This window comes from Bombyx mandarina, chromosome 25 (assembly GCF_030267445.1).
Source record: "Bombyx mandarina strain Sakado chromosome 25, ASM3026744v2".
In the NCBI taxonomy this organism is placed as follows: domain Eukaryota; kingdom Metazoa; phylum Arthropoda; class Insecta; order Lepidoptera; family Bombycidae; genus Bombyx; species Bombyx mandarina.
In genome coordinates, this window is record NC_143231.1 from 10968147 (window position 1) to 10989398 (window position 21252).

Here is a 21252-nt window from a genome sequence, read left to right on the forward strand (position 1 = left end):
TTTCATTAATAAAGAAGTTTATATATAGTTATTATTTGTGCATTTTAAAACTTTTATTTATTTATTATAACTACTAGGTGAAAGGATCCTCTGAACTTCAACTAAGGGGATTGCAGCATTTCTCGGGGTGGGGTGGCGCTGGCGGTGTCTCTTGACATCGCCAACGCATTTAACACTCTGCCCTGGACCGTGATAGGGGGGGCACTGGAGAGGCATGGAGTGCCCCTCTACCTCCGCCGGCTGGTTGGGTCCTATTTGTGGGCCAGGTCGGTCGTATGTACCGGGTACGGTGGGACCCTTCATCGTTTTCCGGTCGTGCGTGGTGTTCCGCAGGGGTCGGTTCTCGGCCCCCTCTTGTGGAATATCGGGTACGACTGGGTGCTGAGGGGCGCCCTCCTCCCGGGCCTCCGCGTTATTTGTTACGCGGACGACACGTTGGTCGTGGCCCGGGGGGATGATTATAGGGAGTCTGCCCGTCTCGCCACAGCGGGAGTGGCCCTCGTCGTCGGAAGGATAAGGAGGCTGGGTCTCGACGTGGCGCTCAATAAATCCGAGGCTCTGTGGTTTCACGGGCCGCGGGGGGCGCCTCCCGTTGACACCCACATCGTGGTTGAAGGCGTCCGGATAGGGGTCGGGGTGCAGTTGAAGTACCTCGGCCTCGTGTTGGACAGCCGGTGGGCTTTTCGTGCTCACTTTGCGGAGCTGGTCCCCCGATTGATGGGGACGGCCGGTTCTTTGAGCCGGCTGCTCCCGAATGTTGGGGGACCGGATCAGGTTGTGCGCCGCCTCTACGCGGGGGTGGTGCGATCGATGGCCTTGTACGGTGCACCTGTGTGGGCTGAGCCGCGTAACCGGGCCACTATGGCTCGGTTCCTGCGCCGGCCGCAGCGCACCGTTGCCATCAGGGTCATTCGCGGATATCGCACCGTCTCCTTCGAGGCGGCGTGTGTTTTGGCGGGGACGCCGCCATGGGAGCTGGAGGCGGAGTCGCTCGCTGCCGACTATCGGTGGCGCAGCGAGCTTCGTGCTCGGGGCGTGGCGCGTCTCCCCGAAAGTGAGCTGCGGGCGCGGAAGGCCCATTCTCGGCGGTCCGTGCTCGAGTCATGGTCGAGGCGATTGGCTAACCCCACGTGGAGGCTACGGACCGTCGAGGCGGTTTACCCGGTCTTTGATGACTGGGTGAATCGTGGCGAAGGACGTCTCACCTTTCGTCTGGTGCAGGTGCTGACCGGGCACGGATGCTTCGGGAAGTACCTGCGCCGGATAGGGGCTGAGCCGACGACGAGGTGTCACCATTGTGGACACGACCTGGACACGGCGGAGCATACGCTCGCTGTCTGCCCCGCTTGGGAGGTGCAGCGCCGTGTCCTGGTCGCAAAGATAGGACCTGACTTGTCGCTGCCTGGCGTCGTGGCGTCGATGCTTGGCAGCGATGAGTCATGGAAGGCTATGCTCGACTTCTGCGAGTGCACCATCTCGCAGAAGGAGGCGGCGGGGCGAGTGAGGGAAAGCTCTCCTCACTACGCAGAAACCCGCCGCCGCCGAGCAGGGGGTCGGGACCGGGGTCATATCCGTGACCTGGCCCCCTAAGAGCTAGGGGTCCCACCCGTTTTGTGCGGGGAGGGACCCAGACGTGGGGTGGCGTGCTCTGCACGCTCACCCGCAATAGGAAGCCGGGTGATGGTAGACCGCGTTCCCCCGACCGCTCTGGGGGAAGGTGTAACGCGGCGCCATCAAAGCGGGCTCTCGGCCCGCTGAACGAGGGAACCGGTGGTCGTGTCGCTGGCGGCCACCGGTCCGGCGTCCGTGGGACGGTGGGATGGATGTAATGTGCTCTGCGTCAACCCTGTCCCGCCGTTTCAATAGCCCCGACTGGGCTCCGGCCCGGTCCGAGGTAGGGCGCCGGTTGTGAGCGGCAGGAGTTTTTAGTGAGGTTCAACTCCCACATACCCCACCTGCCGCGCGGGTGGGGATCCGGCGATTTTCTCCTGTGAAAAAAAAAAAAAAGGGGATTGCAGCATGCACAAAAAAATTGTGTATTTATTCCAAGATGCATTGATTTATTTTTATTTGAACAACTACATATTATGAGTTGGACTTCGTTTTTCATTCGTCGTTTAATAGACGGTATTCATATTTAAATTATTAATTTAATAAAGTATTTAATTGGGTCCAATAAAATACTTAACAAACAATATAATTTAAAAAAAAAACGAAGCTGCCCCCGTTTATTTAATAATATTAAAGTAACGTCCAACGCAAATTTACATTATGTTCACGAATGATTTTTTTGAATTATAATAACAGACACAGCCCACTGAGCTTCTCGCCGGATTTCAGCGGGTCGCGATTCCGATCCGGTAGTAGATTTATTCGCGAAGCAGCTGCTCTTGAGTTATACCCACCAAACGACTCCCCTTGCACGCGGACGCTCACCTACCCGCTGGTTTGATCTGGTAAAGACGCCCACCGGCTTGCCTATAACCGAGGCTATAAAGAGAATAAAGAAGTATAGTGAATCGAGTGGTCAATATTTCAAACTAGACACGACCTTCAGTAATAAAGAGACCGACTCAGAAAAAAATCTTCAATGTTGCCCACCCTATGAGGGGTCATATATCCAAAATTTGTCAATCAATGCCCAATAAATCCGGACAATACTACCACTATTCAGTGGCCGTTTCATACAGTTCCATATTCCCAGCTGGCTTTCGAGTTACCGACTAAGAAGCGGGTCACTTTTACATATGACAAGCAATTGTCCAAAAGCCAATGACTCAGTAGCGTTGAAGGAGGTATGTCCTCATAACTTGTTGCGTAAAACGCGTCAGACATCCGCATACGATTTTCATGTGTAGCTGGACAATCGCGTGTGGTCTGACGCCGATTATTTGCTACAGGAATTATCGAGGTACCGTTAAGTATGTAACGAGCATTGAACGCAGACTGCGCTTCAACTTTTTTGGCGTACTAAAACATCGTTAACAATACCGTCTAATGGAACCTTAAAAGCCAAGCAAATTTGTTTATTGCAGTAAGAATTTCACTGTCAATAATAGTCAGTCATCCGTGGCTACGAAAACTGACGTATAAGAAGCGTATAATAATAACTGAAAATCACGAGATTTAACCGTAAAGTACCTACATACATTTAATTTTGTTTAAAACTCACGAAAAAAGATATTATATTCTACTAACCGTACTCGCCCTTTCGCTGGGCATTTAAAATTAACATTATTATTTATTGTCATTATTATTAGGGAGTCCAACACTCATATAAATATTAGTCTATCCATGAAATACATGTATTTTCTATATGAATGCCAAGTTTCAAGTTAATGGGATGCATGGTTCAGTAGTTATAACGGCACATCCATAAAAACCACTGCAGTATTATATATTAGTATAGATAACGTTTATTTAAACTATAATTAATTATTCTCCCGCTTAACCAGGCGCAATTGTAATGCTTTATCGTAGACACAGGTCGTTAGTGCTAAACCTTCTAACACAATAGTATTTTGTTTTTTTTTTCATTTTACCGTCCAACAATTTGAAGAAAGAAACTGATTTTAAAAGAAAGATTGAAAATATTAAAATACGTCAATACCTACTGAACCAAATAGAGAAACAGTTGACAAACAGAAGTGGAAATTTTACTACGCTGTTTTGTCCTTTTTTTTTTTTTGTCAGGAGGAAATCGCCGGACTTCCGCCCTTCCCTGGGGATGGAGGGCGGGGTATGTCGGAGTCGAACCGACTAAAACCTCCTGTCTCTCAACAACCAACGTCCAAACCTCGCATGAGACAAAACTCATGAAAAGGCAAAGGGGGGAAAGTGAAGCGTTTAGTGCGGAGCACATCTCTCCCATCACCCTCCCCCTCGGGACGCCGGACTGGTGGTCGTCGGCGCCACGACCACCAGCCCTCTCGGTCGGCAGGCTATCCGAAGCCCGCCTAGATGGCGCCGGTTAGAATGGTCTATCCTACGGAATACCCCGCTGGGTCAGAACCAGCGTGGGTTGAGGATAGCCGGCCTTCCATCACCCGGATGCTCATGCGTAAAACGCGTGCAGAGCAGCTTGCACGACGTCTTCTTAGGTCCCCCTCGCCGGTCCCCAGACTGACATATGAGGGGGACCCGAAACACTTAGAGGGCCAGGGCTTGGGCGAGATCCGCCTCCCTGGCCCCCGCTCGACGGCGGCGGGCCTGTGCGTCTCTCACGCGCCCCGCCGCCTCCTTCTGCGAGATGGTGCACTCGCAGAAGTCGAGCATCGCCTTCCACGACTCGTCGTCACCGAGCATCGATGCCACAACACTCGGCAACGACAAGTCGTTTCCTATTTTTGCGACGAGGACACGGCGCCACCCCTCCCATGCGGGGCAGGCGAAGAGCGTGTGCTCCACCGTGTCCAAGTCGCAACCACAATGGTGGCACTCTGCCGTCGGCTCGGCTTCGATCCGGTGCAGGAACTCACCGAAGCAACCATGCCCAGTGAGCACCTGCGTGAGCCGGAAAGTGAGGCGTCCTCTGTCACGATTCACCCAATTCACAAGAACCGGGTGAATCGCCTCGACGGTCCTACGACCAGCCGAAGGACGCTGTTTTGTCCTAAGATAAACTTGGTGTACATTAAGCTATTCACGGCTTAAGTAAAATCTGACCAAACAATTCGTAATGTCATTCATTCGGATTACGTATACGCAATATTTGTATTAACAAACAATGGCGTCGAACAGCGACAGTCTGCGTAGATACATAACATTATCCGACCATTGCACCTCACATATACAAATACATATGTACATTATGTATTAGCTGCAAGTTCGTAGTTGTTAAATAAATGGGTCTTAATCGCGCTAAATAACTTTTGAATTTCACTTCTCTGTGTATTAGTAGGTGTCAAAATTCGAACAACAATAATAATATAATTATATATTGCGTCTTTATTTTGAGGCACGTAGAGTGTGATGTGAAGTATGAAGGAGATTCATTTTAAAAACTTCTTGGTGCTATTGATTCTGTTACCTTTTAATTTCAAAGAATTTTCCGAATAAAAAAAAACAATCAACAAGATATGCATTTTCACTATGAGGTCAACGGATTACAGTTATTGTAGTATTGAAACTATTTTTACGATATAATCTCATGTTTTCTATTTTAATTATTTTATTTCTGACGGTTTGAATACTTTACTGTTTCCGTGGCTACGAACATTTAAGAAAATTGAGAAAACCGAAGAAAATTCTATATTTTAAATCAATGTTGTTCTTTTTAACCATAATATTTGATTTTTTTTAACTTCCCATTATTAATAAACTGTGATGCAATGAAATAAAAAGAGATTTTTTTTTTGTCAAAAAAAAAGGTTCTGCCTGGTGTTTGAGATGATTACTAAAACCACAAACTTCTAAATGTAAATTTCTCACAAACTTCTAAATGTAAATTTCGTCGTCAACCTTGACACGTGGTGTCAAATTCTGAATTAGATTGATGGCAAATATATGCGTGTGTATACTAAGCTGCTTCCCTTCCAGTTAAATTCTCAATTATTACAAAATACAATTATACACACACAAACATTGATTTATAAAATCGAAGACAGACCTAGTGCATACATAAAATATATTTTTTTTTATTGCCCTTGTAGGCAGACGAGCATACGGCCCACCTGATGGTGAGTGGTTACCGTCGCCCATGGACTTCAGCAATGCCAGGGGCAGAGCCAAGCCGCTGCCTACCGTAAAATACCGTAATATGTAAACAAATCGCGATTTTACCATTAGGTCTCTGCGAAAGTAATCAAACGCTCATGGGAGTGAGCTAAATGGACCTTACTGAAGTCAAAGTTTTATACCAGTAGTTTTTGATTTGAAACTGCATATTTGATTTTAAATTATTGTTTTACTACTTTTATAGACGACTTTACTCGTAAATGTAGTAAAAAATATATCTCCCCCAAGATCGTACATTTTTTCTTGATGATAGGTACCTTATGTCCTTTACCGTATACCTAATAACATGTATGCAAAAGAACAGTTGAGTTGATAGGACGTGAAAGCCTAACAAACAAACAAACTCGGCTTCGCGTTTATAATGTTTGCGTATGTAGAATGCTTTGTAAGGTTCTCGTGAATAGTTTGAATACGAAAAAGGCATGAAAAGTAAAAAAAAAATGGATTTCCGCAGTTATTTCAAATGTGTTTAATCTATATATATAAAAATGAAACCCGTTTTCCGTTGTCACGACATAACATGGAAACGGCTTGACCGATTTGGCTAATTTTGGTCTTGAATTATTTGTGGAAGTCCAGAGAAGGTTTAAAAGGTATAAAAATATGAAAATTCTCGGAATTAAATAAAAATAACAATTTTGTTTTCCTTTGACGTGTCCCCCGTCGGACGGATTCCTTTTATTTGTTTTAAGTTTATTCTATATAAAAGTTTAGGTCTTTTATTTATCGATTGAGGCACTACGAAGTCTGCCGGGTCAGCTAGTTATAAATAAAAGCAAAAGTATACTCAGAGTACTCATCGAATCACAAGTAATAAATCAAATCTTTATTAACTCACGGCTTCACGATACAGTAAGTCCGATGAATAAAAACCGGTGTCTTCGTTAAAATATAATTTACTTTGATAATTATTTAAAAATAATCACGAATGCTAATAATGTATTAACAACTCTAAATGTAAAACAGCTTATACATATTGATAATAATAATGACTTTATTATACTGTTCGGAATATATTTAAAACTAGCTGACCCGGCAGACTTCGTAGTGCCTCAATCGATAAATAAAAGACCTAAGCTTTTGTAACTTTTTGTCCGACGGGGGACACATCATAGGAAAAACAAAATTGTTATTTTTATTTAATTCCCAGCATTTTCATATTTATCTATCTTTTAAACGTACTCTGGACTTCCACAAATAATTGAAGACCAAAATTAGCCAAATCGGTCCAGCCGTTCTCGAGTTTTAGCCAGACTATCGAACAGCAATTCATTTTTATATACATAAGATATATGGATATACAACAATATAATGTATATAGATTTTCAAAATTACATATAATTCAAAGTTGAAAACGGATGTTTATTGAAGGAGAAATCTAATATTTGGACTTAAATAAGATTTTCTCTTTCGTTCTTGTCTGATGGCTGGAATAGCATTTAAACAATATAATTTAAACTTCAACACTATGTCTCAAAGGATCGGGCTGTATTCATACGCTGTCTACGGGTCCTGGCACCTACTTATAACCGTGATTTCGTTTCATTCTGGCTTTTACATTTCCCTAGAAACGATGTGTTCCCTAGAAGCAACCCTGTGGATGAGCGCATTATTTGGGATGTTGTCATCACAAACAATTCTTTCGAACGCCTTCACACCCCTCGAGTTTCAAGGGCGGGCAGCGGTTGTCCTGTAGAACTCAGACTTTTTTTTTCCACAGGAGAAAATCGCGTGTGGAAGTTGAACCTCACTAAAAACTCCTGCCGCTCACAGCCGGCGCCCTACCCTTATCGGACCGTAGCCCAGTCGAAGCTATTGAGATAGCGAGGCAGGGTTTACGCAGAGCATATTACATCCATCCCGCCGTCCCAGTAGAACTCAGACTTAGAACTCATGTCTCTAGATAGGTGATGGCATTTCAGTTGTTGATGTCTATGGGCTCCGGTAACTACTTAACATCTAGCTCGTTGACCTAAACTAAACATTTGAAAAAAACTTTTATTAAATTATATGAATGAATAATGTGTCTGACGAGTACTAGGTATATCATCAACGAACATTCTTACTCAAAATCTCAGCGTAGACTAAAGCTTAGTACTAGCCTGATATATTATTATGTACTTAACCTTAATTTGATTTCTTAATAGAAGATCATACAATATCCCACGGTTGTCCACTTTCACTAGACGCGTCCCAGTTTGAACTTCTAACCGTTACAAGGTCAATAAATACCGCTGACAATGAGCATATTATCATTTACTACAGACATTGGTACCTATTATATGTCTTCTAATAGTTTAATTAGCTGCTTATGTTTTTGAATCTGGTCACGGCTTACTTTCCTATTGCCTGTGAATCCGGAAGATTTTTCTAATGAAATACGTACCCAACAAATGTTCACGATTGACTTCCCGATGAAGGAATAACATCGTGTAATAAAAATCAAACCCGCAAAATTATAATTTGCGTAATTACTGGTGGTAGGACCTCCTGTGAGTCCGCGCGAGTAGGTACCACCACCCTGCCTATTTCTGCCGTGAAGCAGTAATGCGTTTCGGTTTGAAGGGTGGGGCAGCCGTTATAACTATACTTGAGAAGTTAAAACTTATATCTCAAGGTGGGTGGCGCATTTACGTTGTAGGTGTCTACGGGCTCCGGTAACCACTTACCATCAGGTGGGCTGTGAGCTCGTCCACCCATCTAAGCAATTAAAAAAAAACATTGGTATTATATGTCTTCTAATAGAATATATCAGTTTAATTAGCTGCTTATGTTCTTGAATCTGCTGACGGCTTACTTTCCTATTGCCTGTGAATCCGGACGAGCATACCTGAAGCTTAGTGGTCACTGCTGCATAGTATTTTGCTACAGAGCTACCTATTCAGGTGTTTTCCCACAATTCACACGTACATAATTCGTATTAATTGCAATTATGATTGTTTTATGTTTGATTATATTACAAAAGTAGAACAAATTTGTTTCGAATTCAAAATCGATTAGACAATGATTGAAATTTTAATGTTTTTCGCACAGATTTTTACTAACATGACCTCGGTTCTAAGCAGTTGCACAGTTTATTACGTAAAATCAACTGGTGCTTGATGAATAAAAATATTTTACATTTATGAAAAGTTCAATGTGAAATGTTAACGAACGTCTTTTTTAACATCGGTCAATAACTGAATTTCAAGAGTATTTCATTATACAAGAGAAGTATCCTCATCGTCACTCAAATAAATAGCGGGTGTTTATATTTGACATTGTCGGAATCAGTTTACGACTTTTTGTAACTACAAATTACTGGTGGTAGGACCTGGTGGTAGGTAATTACTGGTGGTAGGACCTCTTATGAGTCTGCGCGGGTGGACACCACCACCCTGCCTATTTCTGTCGTGAAGCAGTAATGCGTTTCGGTTTGAAGGGTGGGACAGCCGTTGTAACTATACGTGAGACCTTAGAACTTATATCTCAAGGTGGGTGGCGCATTTACGTTGTGGATGTCTATGGGCTCCAGTAACCACTTGACACCAGGTGGGCTTTGAGCTCGTCCACCCATCTAAACAATAAAAAAAAAACATATATACGTTGTCTACATTAAAAAAAAAATTACGTCTTTTTTTTATTTGGGATGAGAACATATAACTTTTTATATTAAGGATATAAGCCCTCGCAGCCATGTGGGGAGTAATGTATCACTGTAATAATGCGGAAAAGCATCTAATGCAGAAGAATTGTCTGAAGATAATCGAAGTTGCGGTATCCGCGACTCAACTAATCGCGTAACTCAAATTGCTTACATAAAGATGTACTTTTTAACGCCTACAAACCTGAGCATCAGAAAACATCGAGGAAGCGACGTAATGTACAAGTCATGTGTGTGTTTGACTATTAAAATATGCGTACCGCGGAGCGACTTTTGAAGTGATCACCAAAAACGTCTATGGTATTCAGTAAGTCTTCTATGTCCGCCTGTACCGTTCCTAATTAGGCAGACTTGAGTAACATCTCGTCATTAGTCAATCGACCCGATTAATCAGCAGCCATGATGAGACAAAACCGAATCGCAAAAAAGCAAACCTGCCGGCGGCGTTGTGTTGCGTCACTAGAATTATATCAAACAATAAGCTGTGTTCTCCACGATTTAGTGGTTTGAAGTTCGTTATGGGAAACTCATTTGGGATTGCTGTCGTAACCGATGTGACATAACCCGCCATTATTATGTCAGTCTGTCACTAGCTTTGTTTGTATTTGGGCTTTGGAGTATTGTTTTTTTCGAATTGACGCAGCGAGGGAAAATCTTTGCAGGAATGAATATAAGAATTTAAAGTTGCAGCTCAGTGTTCCATAGACTTTTTTTTGTACAATTTTTCCTTATTAGGAAAGGCAAGGGGATCTAAGCCCATACAGCTTTGTCTGTTCTATATAATTTTTGATATGAAATTAGAATTATAATTAAGGGAATGAGAATTTAATTGAAAATAGCAAAATTTCTCATTCTTCTTCTGATCATAAGAAGTATTTATGTGGTTATAAAAAATACGTGTATCTCTTTAAAGAATTCCGATACACGAGAAAACATTTGTTGGAACATTCACAAAAAGGTTACGACCGTATTTGAGTTTACCGAAAACGGCATCAGCAAAGTCACGACTCTGCATTCCAAATAGAGGCATCTATTTTGTAACATTGAAATTAATCTATCGTTTAATTTAAAATGAATCATTCTAAGTTGCCTCTTACCACGAAAACAATGAATTCGAAATGACAGAAATAATAAAAGGAGAATTTGAAAAAAAAACCGAGAGCGCGTAAAATCTATATATTAATACGTGAAACAAAAACTTTGTATCCCTTTTGGGAGAGGGTGATGGGAGAGATGTGCTCCGCACTAAACACTTCACTTTCCCCCCTCTGCCTCTTCATGAGTTCTGTCTCATGCGAGGTTTGGACGTTGGTTGTTGAGCGACAGGAGGTTTTAGTCAGTTCGACTCTGACATGCCCCGCCCTCCATCCCCAGTGGAGGGCGGAAGTCCGGCGATTTCCTCCTGACAAAAAAAAAAAATCCCTTTTTACGAAAATTGCGCGGACGGAGGAGTATGAAATTTTCCACACTTATAGGGAATATAGAGAAGTAGTGCACAATGCTAATATTTTTTTTAAATAATGCATAGAAGTTACATTAAATCAATAAAGAAAATATTACACACACTACATACCATGTATTTGACGCACACACGCATGCATACTATTTATTGTCAAACTTTTGTTCTTGACGTCCGTTGTCAAATTGAGAATAGATTAAAATTAAATATTGTTTGTCTTTGTTAATATTTTTTATAGTGTAGTCTTGGCGAAATTTGTGATTATAGAAGTATAAAATACAATCATAATAGTGTACAAACTTACAATTTCAATTAATTATAGTCGAATTTCGACTACTATGGGACCTCTAGTATGTTTTAATTTCGTCTATGACTTGCGGAAAAGGTGACATGGACGGATGATTAGTAGCGGGCGGCTTGGCTCTAGCCCAGGCATTGCTGGCCTTCATGAGCGATGGTAATCATTCGGCATCAGGTGGGCTGTATGCGCGTCTACTTACAAAAAAAAAAGAAAGGTCGGGGTCGTATGTATATTACCTGTGATTAATATCCGGAAAGACTATTTATTATCTTGTAGGACATTCTACAAAACAAACTCTGAAACACGTTAAAGCTTTTGTAAACTATATATGTCGTATACAATAATACTTAATGACATAATTATGTTTCCTAAAAAGGATGTGGTTTTAGCATGTGACACAAGAATAAGGAACCTTCTATAATATTATTAACTGCGTACACAAGTAATTCTTGAAATTTGAATGAATTTAGCGAACACTTGTGTTAAGGTTTTACTATGCATAATTTTACATTATCTTATTTGTTTCGTTATTGACACTGCAAATAATATCGTCGCATCTCGTTAAAAACTATTTAATAATACAAAAAAAGAAAAAATGAATTGAGAAATAGAGGTGAATATGGTACTTATCTGTCTTGTTTTTAAGGAAACCATTTCCAAAATGTTTTATCATACCACCAAAGCTTGTCAATGGCTGCTAAATTATACCAAAGAAAATTTGTTTTATAATCGACGTGGCCTAAAGGATAAGACGGCCGGTGTACTCGTATCGAGCAATGCGACAGTGCCAGTGTTCAAATCCCGCAGTCAGGTACTAATTTTTTAGTTGTGTTCACGAATGACTTCCGCCATGTAAGCATTACATAGTGAAATAAAAATGACACCCACAAACAATTATAATTTGAGTGATTATTATACAATTGAGATATAGACCTTAAATCTCAAGGCAGGTGGTGGAATTCACGTTGTGATGTCTCTATGGGCTCTGATAACTATTTAATACCAGGTGGCCCGTGAAATCACCCATCTAAGCAATAAAATAATTACAGTTTGCTATCTTGCCTATTTAGGATTTCTGGTTTTGGTTTTTGTTTTACGATAACTTGTATTAATCGAAAAAAAATTGTGATCGCCTTCCGGATTTGTATCCTAGGATAGTCCCATCACTCGATACAAATACTTTAGGTATATAGGGTCTTTAAGCTAAAACGCTGGTGACCTAACCAAATTTTTTTTAAATTAAATAATTGACCTATTTGTAATATCAGCGGGTGTCCAGCAAAATATTTGATTTGTAAAAAAATTCATTAGATCGCATTCGCTCTCCGGTCCTTGGATTCAATTAAATATACAATGTCTGTGTAGCCCTCTGAAAGTACTATTAACAAATATTTGTTTATTTAACTTAATGCACAGAAGTACAATGGCGGACTTAATGCCTGAGGCATTCTCTACCAGTCAACCAAGGGTGGTGTAGAGAATCCTGTGGTAGGTGCATAACCTAATGTAAAAATAACCAAACTACATTATACAATATACAAACACATACACGGTATATATATATGTCGTGGATAACGACTTTTAGTAATATTAAGACGGTGGTTTTGATTATTATTTTAAATGATGAAATGTTGTTTTGATAAATATCACAAAATGAAGGGTAACTCCGTAACGCCACAGTATAAAATGGCGGTACGTGGACAGAGTCGTGGCATTCCGTGTCAGACAGTCATTCCGTCCGTCTCAGTCAGTGAGTCTCTGGCAGTCAGTCAGTCAGTCAGTAGGTCTGGCAGTATGTGCAACGAAACTGTCGGTTTACCCTGTCATTGTGAAAGTTGTGTGTGTTGAGTTTCAATAATTATTATTCAAAAGGTTTTATTGACTTTTTATAAACTGAGTTCAACCAAATACGAGTGATGACGGAAACTACCGCTCAGCCATCCCTGACGTGTGCCAACATATATATAATCACATAAACAACGTACACAATTTTATATCATATATTTATGCACTTTTATTGGAACCAAGTCATGCGTCATCTGTCTTGCGTTGATAATACAATACCAAAAACGATTTCATATGTTTTTACAGTGTGGTTAGTGTGAGGTTTTTAACTTTTCGATCGCGTCAAAGTTAACTCAAAATTTTTTATAGACTTAGAACAGCGCCCCTAGCGGCAAACGAAAGGAAGCGGTTCCAGCTCCATACAAATTTGAGTAAACTTTTACGCGAACGAGAAGTTAAAAGCTCGCACTAAGCACACATAAGCTGTTAACTCAATCACTTATATGACACGTAAAACATAAACAAACATATAAATGTTCAAGTAATTTTATATGTTTAACACAGAAGATCTCATAGATTCTCACGTGTCTTAAGTAATGAAATGTAAATAAATAACATTGACATTATACCTCATCGATATAAATACAGACATTTTGCGAAATTTTGATTGTTTCGCTTAGAATCCGGAGAAACTGGTTTTTCTTTTAATTCGAAGTTGTGGTAAAGGTGTGGGAGCCGAATTATTTAACGGTAAAAAAAATTTGATTCGTTTTCGGAAACATCCACAGAGAACGTGGGTTTAAGTTTTTCACAAACTTGTTTATTCAATCAATACGAATGACAGTAAATTGTTTTATTATTATATTGTAGATGTGTTGTTTATGTTTTTGTGGATACTTTCATAGTTCATAAAATATTAGCAAACATTTATTTACATTGACATTTGAAGCTATGATTTAATTATATTGGTGGTAGGACCTCTTGTGAGTCCGCACGGGTAGGTACCACCACCTTGCCTATTTCTGCCGTGAAGCAGTAATGCGTGTCGGTTTGAAGGGTGGGGCATCCGTTGTAACCATACTGAGACCTTAGAACTTATATCTCAAGGTGGGTGGCGCATTTACGTTACCACTTAACACTACTGTGAGCTCGTCCACCCAACTAAGCAATAAAAAAAAAGCTATGAACATTTGGGAAAAATTACATATAATTAGTATAAGTTTTTCATCGTGTAAATAGGAAGAGCTAATACTTCACATATATTATATATTAAGAATTTGTTGTAGTGTGCTAAGCAACATTCGCGTTAGTAGCTTTGGGCTCTGGTAACCACTTAATATCAAATGGGACCTGAACTTGTGTATGAAAAAACCATAACGAATCAGTGATTCTTCTGTCAATTATTCGTATTTAGTGCTCGTAGGGTCAACCAAAACAACGTGTTTGCATTGTTAATTTACAAAAACAATATATCATATTATAATCCAACTAGCCGTACTCGCCCGCTTCGCTGGGCATTTAAAATTAACATTATTATTTGTGGTCATTATTATTAGGGAGTCCAACACTCATATAAATATTAGCCTATCCATTAAGTACATGTATTTTCTACATGGATACCAAGTTTCAAGTCAATCAAATGCATGGTTCGGTAGTTATAACGGAACATCCGTAAAAACCACTGTAGATTAATATATTAGTATAGATTACCCGAATGTGTCGCACCTAACGAACTGGTAAAGTCGTCAAATGAGTTGGATATTTTTACTTGTAGGTTAGTAACGCTTACAAAAATATTCAAGGACGTCCTCCATGCTAATAATAGGTTAAGTAGTGTGTTTAATGTATATTGTGAATAAAATTATTTCCTTACATTATAAGTTAGATTAGTTTTCGTTATCGTGTTGTTTTGTCGTATAGATGTAAGGAACAATGTGTACAAATTCAGCACTTTGCTTTGCTTAGTCGTGCGCACATGGCTTATGTTGCAAGCCAGATTTTGTTTCTTTTTACTTGTGTTTTTCAGGTATCTTTTTAGCTTGTGATGTGTAGTATTGTGTGCCTAATAAATAAATAGAAAATAAATATTATTTTACGCAATTTATTGAGCCTTCAAGATTCACGAAAAATATAAGGAAGTGCAATATTGTAATCAAAGCCTTAGCGTGTTAATTTATAATGCGAGATTGCATGAATTTGTCTAGGTTCCTAAATTTAAAGAAGATCAAAATTGTATAACAAAAAGTGTAGGATAACAACAATTACCATAAAAGATATATTAAGAACAATAACAAAGCGATAAATTCAACGTCCAACAGAGCAGAACGGCGCAGACCGGCTAATTTCCTACTACGGTTATTGCTGCGTTTGAAGATATTATAGATTTTTTAACTAACAGTCTCAATTTATCTAATATTTATTATACTTTCAATTTGCTTATAGATAGCTAGTTTGAAGATTTCTTGTCTATTCGGTTACACATTAAACCACCGGTAAGAGTAAAATAAATTCTCAACTAGAGTATTTTGAGTTGGCAAAATTAATGACCATCATTAGAAATTTATTTGTGAATTTGAATATTATTTTTGTTGCTAATGTATATGTAGGGACCACAAATGTCCCCATAGCAATTAATAATATGTATGTGTTAGCGATAATTATATTGCAGTGATGTTACGTCAGTCTCGGGATTGTCGGACTGTCGATAGCACGTTAGGTTGTAATCCGAATAAACGTTAGTCACTTAACTGAACACATGTCTTATTAATCCTTGCCCGATATAGAGATCCAACATATATTTTGCAAACACAGCGCACCAAATTTGCGGTTCGTGTGGTGTAAAGCGGTTACCGGCATCCATTACATTTATAAGCATGTTGAACTATTAAATAGAAAAATTCGCTTGCCGATCTAAGCTTCGAATCATGTTACAGCTATATCGGCTTATGTAGTTTATTCCGCTCGACCTGTTCCGCTCTGTGAAGATCAACTTTAGAAGCGAATGTACACAAGAACTAAACGGCGTAAAACTCAAAACGTGTCCGCCCTAATACGTTGGACACGATCTCCCCGCGTGAGTAACTTATGAGTTCTATTCATACTCATAATGTGTGATGATTTAGTAGAAAAAGTTTCTTTGTAATATTTTTATTTTTATTGCCTTTGTAGGCAGACGGGCATACGGCCCACCAGATGGTGAGTGGTTACCGTCGCCCATGGACTTCAGCAATGCCAGGGGCAGAGCCAAGCCGCTGCCTACAATTAATTGTTAATTTAAATAAGATTTTTTTTTCAGCGACAACATAACTCGTTTTCATTCTGTTAGATGCGCTTCGTTCGCGTGCAAATATGAATTGTGATGACTATCAAATAGATGAAGAAATCATAAATTATGCCACAGAAATAAATCAATTGATATGATTTCTGTGGATTAAACAGTGTGAGTGTGTGTGTGTGTGTGTGCGTGTGTGTGTGTGTGTGTGTGTGTTTGTGTGAGTGTGTGTGTATCACCCCTGCCCGGTCTGGCATGGAGGTGATGGAGGTAAGGTTCGCCCCGTGTCCCGTCCCGTATATATGTATATGTGTATATATATATACAGGGATCGTCGTGCATCCTTACGGTACACGGGAAGGGGCTGGGGGCGAACCCCTCTACCCTGGCATTATCTCCACGCCACACCGGGCAGGGGTGAAATTAAGCGGAGTTGAGATGCGGGGATTAAACACTTTTAAAGAAATATCTCTATCTTTCAGCCCACAGACGTCCACTACTGGACATAGGACTCGCCCAAGCCTCGCCACAACTACCAAGCGCTGCTTGCATCCAGCAATTGCATGCAGAAAGTATGTACATGTATATATCTTAAATTAAGTATACTAATTATATATTTTGTTTTTAATTTCCAGTAATTTCTTCTCTAGATGACGCAAAGTGATTGTTTGACCAGTTTTAAGCTGTGCACATTTATTTTTAGTGATTTTCATAAATAATTCTTTCATTCCGTTTATGATATATTAACTAATCAGAAGTTGGAAGCACCCCACGCATTTTTTTACAATAAAATAATTTTTTCTTACACTATTTTTAATTGAAATTTAATAAAATTTATTTTCTATTATTTATTTGGATTTTCTATAAAAGCACATTTTGTTAGTTTCTTTAACTATTATTTATTTTTCATTTTTTAGTTGAATTTCAATTTTTCAACTTTTTTAATATTGAATTGTCATCGGTCCTTAATATGTATACTAAATTTCGAGTTAATCCGACGTTTTGAAGAGGGTCAAAATCATGTTCAAAGATTCCGTTACATACTAACATACATACATCTGAAGCTAATAAAAGCGTATCAAAATTGGTACCCGCCCGCGGGATTCGAACACCGATGCATCGCTAGATACGAATGCACCGGACGTCTTATCCTTTAGGCTACGACAGCTTCATACCGAGTTTACAGTCTACAGCATATACAAAATGACTTACTGAGTTCGGTATCGCAGTCCGCGTATTCGTGGTTACAGTCGACCGTGTAGGCGGATGTGACGGCGGCCGCGACGGCGAGCAACGCCGCGACGCGCCAAAGCGCCGCACCGCGCCCGCCCATTGCCTTCGCCCACATTACCTGCTACACATCTGCAATAAACGAAAATAACTTTAGTGGGCTACAAAATAGATTTCAATCCACAATTTTTACTAGAACTCTCGTGAGTCCGCACCGGTAGGTACCACCACCCTGCCAATTTTTGCCATGAAGCAGTATTGCGTTTCGGTTTGAAGGGCGGGGCAGCCGTTGTAACTATACTCAGACCTTAGAACTTATATCTGAAGGTGGGTGGCGCATTTACGTTGTAGATGTCTATGGGCTTCGGTAACCACTTAACACCAGGTGGGCTGTGAGCTCGTTCAACCATGAAAGCAATAAATAATAAATAAATAAAAAACATTAAAATCTACGTAGCTTGATTTATTATAAATCCAGTCTTGGATACAGGCGGGAAGTTTTAATACGTTAACAGGGTAACACTCAACACTGTTCTGCTTATTTCTGCGGGTGTTTCATTGCGGCGTGCAAGTTATAAGGTATCAATTTCGTTAAAAATCAATATGATAAAGTTTGAATCGTCTTAACCCCCTTACTGTTAATGTTATCGATTTACCCTAAACAAAAACAGCTTATTAGAGCTCAATAACACAATATAATAATTCGACATTGAAGTCGATAGGGTTACCTCTAAAACAATTGAAATTTCCAGTGAATACTTCCATTGTTTAAAACAGTCAAAGCCAAAAATTCAATTCTCTCGTTATTGTGATTCAAATTATATGTTTCGTTATTATTTTCCATAATGTATGAAAAATACACTAATATTTTACAGTTTTAATTAATTATATGCTTAACTTAATGGAGATTTTTTGAAGAAACTTTCTCTAAATCAATGGATTAAATAAAATAAAAAAATGGCGCGCAATCGATGAAAACGTTATATTTAATTCGAAATCCATTCCAATTTTAAATGTTAAAAATAGAAAAAGAAAATATCGCCACATCTATTTTATTCTTGTCGTATTCAAAATAAGCTCTCGACCCAATGAGACTCGTGCGACAAATGATTTAATATTATTATTATTGTTATAATTTTTTGTTCATTCAGCCTTATACGAAAGCGACAGTACTGATTTTAATACAATGAGCTCAGTTGCAAATATTATGCGGGTTTGGTTACGTTGCCTTAATATCGAAAGTATGTGAGTCATGAAAGACTCCCGGACTTCTTTCTAAGCTGTTACAACATCGAGCAATACCGTTGCACAAGAATTTATTGACACTGTCTTATCTTGTAGGCTGTTTAGTGAGGATTTAATAATATGTGTGTGAGTCCATCTACAGAAGTAGCAAGCTGCTCTGGCAATTTAAAAGGGAATAAATAATAAATAAATAAATATTTACTAACAGTCACGCCACGTTAACTGGTCCCGTGATAAGTTCGTAAATAACTTGTGTTACAGGTACCAGATAACGGATATAAATGTAAGATTTTTATTATACACATACATATATTTAATATACATCCATAACCCTAGAAAAGACATTTATATTGATCATACAAATATCTTCCCTTGGCGGGATTCGAACCCGCGACCCCCTTGTGTAGTGACCATGTCACTTACCACTACACCAGTCGACCGTTACTCACAATATTGATGATTATTGCAAACGTATTGGATTTTTTTAGTGCTTAGATGGGTGGACTAGCTCCCGACTCTTCTGTTTTTAAATGGTTACCGGAGCTATAGACATCTACAACGTAAATTCCGACACACACCCTGACATATGAGTTCTAATGTCTCAATTTTTAAAAAGCGAACTGAAGCGCATTACTGCTTCGCGGCAGAAATTGGTAGGGTGGTGGTACCTACCCGTGCGGACTCTCAAGACGTCTTACTACCAACAATTATAATTTGCGCGTTTGATTTTTACTACTCGATGTTATTCCTTCACCGTGGATGTCAATCGTGAAAAATTGTTAAGTAAGTGTTTCATTACAAAAATTGGACATCGTTACATCGGCTTCATACGAATGCACCTCGACGACTTCAAATTTTACTTTTTATTATTCTTGAATATTAGACTTCAATATTAGAATGTCTTTTTTTTTTCAAATTAAGTTTAAGAAATACTTCAAATGTCTCCAAGAAATCAGGGCTCGTCTACCATAGTTCGTGATTGAGCGTTGGCCAGATCCTACTTTCGGCCAGCACTTTGCTTGCCTTCCATTGTAACTAACACAGAACAATGTAACACGTATTAACTGAACCGCGGAACCGAAGTAATTATCATGACAATACAACAATATGTACGCAAGAGAATCCACATTTTGCCCATTCGAGTAGGTACTTAACAACAATCATTAACACACAATGCTTGGGATCAAACAATGAATGACCACAAAATTAATTCATAAATAAAATATCCTATACCCAATGAAAGTTAATTTAATACAATTTATTCCCAAAATGTATTGATTTAACAGAATTATTAACGCAGAACTTTTTAAATATTTTTAACGGCCGTCTAGTGTAGTGGTAAGTGACATGGTCACTACACAAGGGGGTCGCGGGTTCGAATCCCGCCAAGGGAAGATATTTGTATGATAGATATAAATGTATTTTCCAGGGTTATGGATGTATATTAAATATATGTATGTGTATAATAAGAATCTTACATTTTTATCCGTTATCTGGTACCTGTAACACAAGTTCTTTACGAACTTATCACGGGACCAGTTAACGTGGCGTGATTGTTGGTAAATATTTATTTATTATTATATAAAAAAAAAATTCAAACTCTTTCTGAATTGGTAATTTCCGTCACAGATAACTGTTGGTAGCATATGGTCTTTCATTTGCCTACAAACTACACCTATTTAACTTTTCGATAGTTAGAATACACAAGCGTGTCCATTCTTAAGGAATAAACATAATCTGCATATTTGTTTTGAACAACTCATCCGCTGCTTGTACAGCTTTGTTGTATATTTTGATTAGTCGTCCTATGAGCTCATATCTAACTGTTTTGTATATTAAAATTTACTGCCTCTGTTTTACAAATAATCTAAAAATATATTTAGCATCTAAACGAAACATGGTAAACTAATTACCGAGCCAAATCGAGTTGAATAAAAATCTACAGCGAAGTCAAAATTTGAAAGATTGTGAGTAAACATTTAAATGACTGTTCGAGAATGCTCCCAAACACTTGTACAATCATTGTTTCAGTTCTGGCTTAAAATGAGCTCCCGTCCACGGTGTTTTCCGAGCGCTATGACATGTCCTTCTTCAAACGAGGCTTGTGGAGAGTACTTAACGGTACGCAGCGGCTTGGCTCTGTCCCTCGCATTTCTGATATCCTTGGGCTACAATATCCACGCACCATCGGACGAGCCTTGTTGTGGCCGCTGGAAATTACATACCCGATCCTGTAGACCGAATGTTAAATAGTCGAATTCGTCCAAAACACGTCATTACGGATCCTCCCCATCCATTAACGGTGCTTTTAGGTACCCCAAGCACCGGTCACCGTCCTCGTTGAACCCGTCGCTTGCGACGAAGGGCTCGACGAGATCAGTGGGTCGCGTTTTCGACCCGGTGGTAGATTCTGCGAAGTACTGCTCTTGCTAAGGCCAGTGTTAGTAACACTCCAGTTTGAGCCCCGTGAGGTAGAAAAAAAATGCTCGTCTGCATACCAGGGCAATAATAAAGATAAATTAATAGTAGTTAGTGTACGCCTCGTAACTTTGAGATCCGATGCCGGTGATCAAATGTATTTT

General features: G+C 39.6%; 1 protein-coding gene across 1 annotated transcript in view; it reads right to left on the minus strand.

Moving 5' to 3' along the window:
• Window positions 1-21252, minus strand: part of sas (stranded at second) — a 58434-nt gene that overhangs the window by 19531 nt on the left and 17651 nt on the right. Inside the window, exon 2 of the mRNA XM_028178953.2 lies at window positions 17408-17557. Coding sequence (XP_028034754.2) covers window positions 17408-17543 — 136 coding nt within the window. The 5' untranslated portion in view covers window positions 17544-17557. The remainder of the gene's footprint in view (window positions 1-17407; window positions 17558-21252) is intronic.